This window comes from Echinops telfairi, unplaced genomic scaffold (assembly GCF_000313985.2).
Source record: "Echinops telfairi isolate 266 unplaced genomic scaffold, ASM31398v2 ScPeMD7_7465;HRSCAF=8503, whole genome shotgun sequence".
Classification (NCBI taxonomy): Eukaryota; Metazoa; Chordata; class Mammalia; order Afrosoricida; family Tenrecidae; genus Echinops; species Echinops telfairi.
The window spans coordinates 8,526,759-8,534,387 of NW_022111365.1; the positions used below are offsets into that span (position 1 = coordinate 8,526,759).

Below are 7,629 nucleotides of genomic sequence, written 5' to 3' on the forward strand. Positions count from 1 at the left end.
CATGCACACTGCTACAGATAAGAGCCCGAAACACAGGGAATCCAGGATAGATAACCCCTCAGGGCCAACAATGAGAATAGAGATACCAGGAGGATAAGGAGCAGAGGGGATGGATCACAAGGATTGACATAGAACCCCCTCCCTGAGGGATGAACAACAGAAAAGTGGGTAAAGGGTGACAGAGGACAATGTAAGATATGAAAACAATATTCTACAACTTATCAAGTGTTCATGAGGGAGGGTGGACGGGAAAATGAGGAGCTGATATCAAGGGCTCAAGTAGAAAGAAAATGTTTTGAAAATGTTGATGGCAGCATATGTACACATGTGCTTTACACAATGGATGAATGTATGGATTGTGATGAGATGTAAGAGCCCCCAATAAAAGTATTTAATAAAAAAAAGAAAAAGAAAGCTACACCTACAGGACAGTTACTCTTCACTCTCCACTGTGATTCCCTGATGAAGGACAGAAAGTAAAATCACTATTCCAGCACTGGAGTCAGGATGGCTAATAATCCCTATCTATACTTTGTCCCACCATGTGGGAATACCCAAGGGAGAATGCTTATCAATCTAAAATACCTGAAGCCATAGGGAAAAAAGGTTGGAACTGCTGCCTCTCAATTCCTTATTGTGGTTCTTGAAAACCCCCTAAGCACAAGCCCACTCCCCTTTGTCTTGCTTGCTTTACAGTAAGTTCGATACACAAAACCCCCAAATATCAGATACATCCTCCAACTTGAAATCTTGCTTGTGTCATTTTCTCTCACAAAAGGATTGCCCCTCTAGCCCACCACTACCTTGAAATCTAGCCCTTCTGTCTTTACTCAGCCAAAGTGTCACCCTTGAAGCTTTTCTCTGCTTACACCAGTAAGTTTTTCTTGTGAGAACTTCTAGAGCAATTAACAGCCACACAGCTCTGACACCCCAACCTACACTGCAGCACCTAGAAGACAGTCTTCCCCTAAGCTACCAGCTCCCTACGATGGTAGAGAAGCTGTGCATTTTTGTATGCTCGGCTCTAACACGGCATGCAAGAAACACTAAAATATGTGTAGACAGTATTCATTTGCTGGCATTTTATCTAGTGGGAAGAATAAAAATCAAAACAAATATGAGAGAATAAACAGCCTTCAAAGGCCAGTGTTAGGATTTCCTTTCAATTGCTATTTAACTCCTAGATTATCCATTAATAGTACATTTAGATGCCTGGGGCAATTCTATTAACATCAACTCACAGAACTGGTTGGGCTGCATAGTTCCGAAAGCATGAGTCAAAAAACTCATTTATATAATACTCTATTCTATAGGCTGAAGAACCATGGCCTGGATCGTGGCCTGCTGTATCACATTAGAGTTAACAGTAGTTTTTACATTTTTAAAGAATTTCTTTTAAAAGAACATGTGACAGAGGCCTATATGGCCCATAAATTTAAAGTATTTACTATCTATATCCAGCCTTTTATAGACAAAGCTTGCTAACCACTGTTCTAGTCTTAAGCCAGGATTCAGGAATGTAACTGACATATTACTTAATATACTAAATTTCAAGAACAAACCTAAGGATTCTATTTGTTAAACTATTAGCATCAGTCTCTCCCATGTATTCGAATATCTACCCTATCCCCCAAGCCCCATCAGAGACATCTACCCTTCTAAATCAGGAACTTAAATGAAAGATGAATCAGTACCTGTTCATTTTTCTCTGGCTCAGTCTTAACCACTGGCTCCTCTACTTCTTCATCATATACTCGCTACATATGGAAGAAAATTCATTTTAAAAAGATCAAAACACAATTGGAATGAGTTATAAGAATTCAATATCCTATAAAGACACACAAAGATAGGGAAGTGATTATACTGCAAATGGCTGTAAACGCTGTTTACAAACCAAAAAAGTACCAAAATTCACCCAAAAAAGACACAAAAGACTAGGAAACATGGAAAATGTTCAGTGTTGACCAATGGATTGCAAAAGCAAAATGATACCAGGTTTCACAGCTTGTCTAATCTTAATACTGCTGAGGAAAGGTCAGTGACACAAGTTCTTTCATGTCAGGCTATTGGTATGCTATCGACTAGGCAGTAAGAGTTTGAGCATTGTGCATGAAAGAAATAGTAAAAATGAAATTTATTGTCATTATTTTGCTTAAATTCTTCATGAATTTTTATTATCCTATTTACATTAAAACAGAGAAACCAGTGATTTGCCAGAAGGCTATATATGTGACCGGCTCTCACATCATGGGAAGGAAGGGCTCTTTTGCAAAGCAAATGGATCAATCAAGCTAACTTTTAAAAATCATATTAAACATATTAAAGCCACTTAACTAAACTTTAAAGAATTACTATGGTAGATAAATTATACTTCAAAAAAATTTTATATCAATAAAAGATCTATGTAAAAGAAATTTTTTTAAAGAGATGAAAAAAATAAAAATAATAATTTAAATAAATAAAGAGATGTTTTAAAAATGTTTTTCTCCTGAAGATTGAAATCTTAAAAAAAAAAAAGATTGAGGTTTTAACTCCTTGACATAATCAATTTAAGCTTGGTATATACGGTATGTATGTGTACTTGGATGTTTCTCTAGGCTCTTTCACATTTATATAATTAGAGTTTTCCAGCCTTTCCCATTTTTAAATAAAAGTGAACTCATAATTCACATTCCTCTGCACAGCTTTTACACTCAATGTTCTCATGAACAGCTAAGACAATGCATATATATTTAATCACTAGCTTTAATATCTGAACAACGTTCTATGATATAAAGTCTACTATAATTACTTGAAGAGTTTGCAGTTATGAACATTGGGGAGATTTCCAATGTAGGACAAGGGAGGTTGAGGGGAAGTCAAGACTTGAAACGATTAGAATAAGAAGTATAAGTATAAGAAGGAAAAAAAAAAAAAGAAGGAAAAAAGTTATAGAATCAATTATAGTGATGACTGTACAACTCTTTTTAATATGGTTGAACTACTGGGGTGTAAGATATGTGAATTATGTCAACAAAACTATTTAGGGGGGAAAATGCAGCCCTATAGAACAATAAATGGTTCACAGTTCTCTGACACACATGGGATGGCCATGAGGTTCAAGTGACTGGATAATAACTGAAGTAAAAAAATGTTACTTTAGTATTTAAATAGCAACACCGTTAACCTGAAAGTTTGAGCATCATGCTGACTAGTGTGATATTATGCAGACATTTGCAAAGCACCAATACCTTACTCATGCTCTTACACTAAGAACCACCATTCACTAACAAAATAAATAAACCAATAAAAAACTGGGCAGCAGAACTGAACACATTCCTTCAAAAAGGATACACAAAGGCCCACAAGCACAGGAAATGGTACTCGGTGTCACTATTCATTGTTAGCTGTTATCAAGTTAGCTCAGACACATGCTAACCTTATGTACAATGGAACAAAACATTGTGTGGCAAATGCAAATCAAAACCACACTGAAATACCATTTCGCCCCCAAGAAAAATGGCTATACGAGAAAAAAAAAAGAAGAAACTAGCAGGTGTTGAAGAGGATCAGAGAAATCTGAACTCTTGTTTCATTCCTAGTGGGAATAAAAAATGGTACTGCCATTGTGGAAAACAATTTGGGAATTCTTCTACAAGTTAAACATAGAACTACCAGCAACCCTAATCCTATGTAAATATCAAAAAAAAGTGAAAGGAAAAACAAAGTGTTAAAAAAACAATCAATTAGTCAAACTAAACTGCAGGATTTACTGAGTGAGAAATAGCTAGAGAATAATGAACATCCAAAAGCAAAAGCTGTGAATATTTCATTGCAGCACCGCAAGGATTTTTAAAGACAGGTTTCCAGTAAAGAAATTATCATGATTGGGTCTTAGGAATATCCTAATTGAAGGGAGGATTTTACAAATTGGCGCTTTTTGTCACAGGTATACTTGTCTGGTGGAAGCTGGTTCTGTCTGATACAGTGAATCATAACCATCTTTCAATGCCAAATTGGTTTTTTGCGAAGTCCTTGCAGTTATAAGACTGGATGAGTGGGGTCATAAAAAGTATGAGGTAACATGGCCTTTGAACTTATCCTATTTCACTAATTGCTGAAGATCTGACAGTATCAGCAACTTCAAAAGAAAACAGAAAGAGATGTTGAAACAACATTTATAAATAGGTAGAAACATCAGCTGGAAAATAATTTAGGTTTCATTTTCAGAAGATAATTATTTTTATTTCACAAAGCCAATTTTTTAAACTGAGTTTCAAAAATCCTCACTTAAGAAATCTTTTTAAAATATGAAATCATTTCTTAGGAAATTTAATGTCTTAGGATAAAATTTTCATGTGAACAGATAAGTGAAGCTTCAAGAGCTGTGCTGCCTTCTGATTAAACACTAAAGCACTGGTCAATGTTAATTAGTCCACAGTTGTACTGCACTGTTATAGCATGTTTGTACGGGGAATCATATACCTGAGCTTACCTTTAGTACCGTGTGCCTTTAATTATACATTATGCCCACTATTCTGTGATAAATTACATTAAAACTTGAGTGTATCAATTGGAATGTTCTGTCAACATTATGTTGAATGCACCAGTGATAAATTTACCAAATTTAATGCAAGTTTGTCTGTGTTTATTGTTTCTGCTCTGTGCTAGAAATGCTTAAGTAGATATAGCCTATTTCTTAGAGATGATTACAGTCCTCTAAAACCAACTAACTCTAGAACAGATAGGAAGCCAATGGGGCTACAGGCCATTGAGTGAGGGGAAGAATGCTGTGAGGGGGCTTTAAAAAATTTCTGGAAAAATTCCATTATCTCCTAATTCCATTTTTCCATGAACGTTTTAAAGCTCTCTTGTAGATGAGGTTAGAAAGGTACCTTAGTTGAGCAGCTCTGTAAATTAAGGTAGCTAACATTTGAATATCAACTTTAAATTATCTGTGAGAAAAGAATTGTTAAAGTAAGAAAGATTTTCAAAATAAAAAAAATAATATGCCTAGAATCTAGCATTAAGGAAAGACCAAACAATGGCATGAACTTGTACCAGATGTGCATTTTTTTATCATTTTAAATGCAGACCTTTGTGGGAAATAAGTCATAAAGATCTCTTGTCCAGTTATTCACTTTAATGGTAAAACAGGATCTGTAAGTTCCAGATACAGCAAGACTGGAGTGAGGTCTGATTGTCTAGATGAAATGTCCATGCTGCCCCTGAGCACAGCTTTCCCATTGGATGAATTAGTGTAAATTACAGTAACTCTTGCTCTCCAAAGATTCTCAAATAAGTATTTGAAGTCAGATGTAACCAAGTTACTCACATTCTCAATGAACTGAGTATTAGAGAGCATAAGGAAGTCATTGAAAACGTTATGCAGGCGACAATCTGTAGCTTTAGTTTCCCGGATTAGTCCATCCATTTGTTTCTTGATTTCATGGGTCCTAGTGATGGTTTGCTGAGAGAATTCCTGTAGAAACTGTAGCAGCTATTTTAAAAACAAATATACAGTATCAGTATTATATGCATCAATCCTATAAAATCCTTTTACCTCAGAGGTGGGGGAGTAAAATGCTGCTTTAAACAATAGGCACTGAGCTGCTGATAGCAAGGTCAGCTTATTCAAGCCCACCAGCTGCTCCTGGGAAGAAAGATGAGGCTGGCAACTCCTATACAAATTTATGGTCTCGAAAACCCTTTATCAATTCAATGCTTTGTTTTATGACCAAGTGGAGTTGAAAACATAAATCTCAACAAAACATGAGTCAACACTTGTTCTCATTTCTGGAGACAATTTGAAGTGGTGTTTGGTTGTCATTTACAAGTATCAAATAGAAAGTAGCCCTTATCCTACTTATAGAACCTTGGAATCAAGATTTCTCAGTTGTGAGGCACCTGGGTTTGTCTCTTCAAGACCCAATAGGGCATCACCCACTAGAGGTGAGGCTGTGGGTGCGGAGAAAAGGGCTCAGCCCGTCTCAGGATCGAATCAGATGCATCACTAAGAAACCCAAAGGCAGAGAACCCTGCAATGGGGCGGCTGTCAGATTTGAGCTGTCAGAAGACTGAAACCCACCGGGGTCAGCGCCTCTCCCTAATGCCTGAGGACTGTCGTGTAGTGTTTTCAAGAATGCGGAAGAATTGTGTGATATTGAGGAAAATCAGAGAACTTCCGAAGGAAGACCCTCCACAGCCTCAGCCCTGAAAGGAGGCAACGAGAACCCCAGGGTCAGACGGGGCATCGGGAAACACCGATCCTCCACCAGCCGGCCCCCCGGGATGCTCTGTGCCCGGAGGCCCGCCCTCCCCTTCCGGCTCCGCGGCCGCAGCTCACGCCTGCGTCGGCCGCCAGCGACCAGCTCTGGCTGCTCCTGCGAATTTCCTCCACCGACCAGGGCCGCTCCCAAACGGGCTCCGAGGCCGGCGCCGGGGGCGCTTCCGGGGTGGTCCCATTCATCTGCAGCGGGGAAGAGGAGAAGAGGGGCTGGGGCTCGAGGAGGGGCTGGAAGGCGACGGCCGCGGCCCCGCCCCGGTCAGCCCCGGCTTGCCGCTCTCACCACGCCGGCCGCACCTCGCGGGCTCACAGGTGGCGACGCCGAGAGCCGCGGTCAGCCGCAGAGCTTCGGGAGTCCAACGCGCAGCGCCGCTGCGCAGGGCGGACGGCTGCGCCTCACGTGACCAGAGGTCCCGTGAGCGGGCGGGGCGGCGCGCCGGAAAGCGCCCGCCCACGCCTTAAGGGAAACCGGAAACGCGGGTTCTTCCGGCCAGGGCCCTTGGGGGGGGTTACGTCGGTGCCCATCGGCAGAAATGTTGTTTAATAATCAGAGGAATTGAGCCTGCTGGCTCGCCTAAAGGAACCTGTTGAACAAGCAGCTGTGGGCTTGTTAAATGCGCTGATGCGGACAGAAGAAAAGCCCCCCACGTCCGCGTGTGTTGACTTGCTGCATCGCCACTGCTTATCGCAGGACGGATACGCCAGTCCATAGGTGGACAGACCTGAGGGAATCGTCGTGCGCTTCGTGATTTGTGCTCCAATTCCCTGTTTAGATAGAGCCGGCTTAACATCTCTGATCTCCTCGGCATTTCCTCAAAGTCGAGAGGAAAAACCCTTCAGTATTGAATCGCTGCCTCGCTTCTCCCAGCTGCCGTTCGCCCACAAGAACACTGAATCAGCTGTTCTGTCTCACACTTCCTGAGTGAAATCCAAAAGCTGATCATTCTCGCAGGCAATATATGTTGCTTATGTTTTGCCTACATGCCTAATATTTAGTTGGATTATCTACCATCTAGTTAGTCCCTTAAACCTGGGACAGTGGAATGAATTGTGGGCTGGACCCTCACCATCCTCGCAACTGATTACAGACTGGACCATTGTTATTCATAGAATTTTCATTGACTAATTTTTGGAAGTAGGTCAACAGGCCATTCTTGCTAATACGTCTTATTCCCAAAGTACCTCACAAACCCGTTTTATACTATATTTTCTGAAGAGGTTTCACTATGGTGGTTTGGGGTTTTATACATTTTTTTTATTTAATCGTTTTATTAGGAGTTCATACAACTCATCACAATCCATACATACATCAATTGTGTAAAGCACATTTGTACATTCATTGCCCTCATCATTCTCAAAACATT

The 7,629-nt window shown here is 40.2% G+C and overlaps 1 protein-coding gene across 1 annotated transcript in view; it reads right to left on the reverse strand.

Annotated features, from left to right (window-relative positions):
• Positions 1-6,609, reverse strand: part of LOC101659799 (WASH complex subunit 2A) — a 96,192-nt gene extending 89,583 nt beyond the window's left edge. Inside the window, exons 1-4 of the mRNA XM_045283653.1 lie at positions 6,549-6,609; positions 6,326-6,448; positions 5,315-5,479; positions 1,695-1,757 (exon numbers count right to left, since the gene is read on the reverse strand). Coding sequence (XP_045139588.1) covers positions 1,695-1,757; positions 5,315-5,479; positions 6,326-6,448 — 351 coding nt within the window. The 5' untranslated portion in view covers positions 6,549-6,609. The remainder of the gene's footprint in view (positions 1-1,694; positions 1,758-5,314; positions 5,480-6,325; positions 6,449-6,548) is intronic.
• Positions 6,610-7,629: the final 1,020 nt, after the last annotated feature.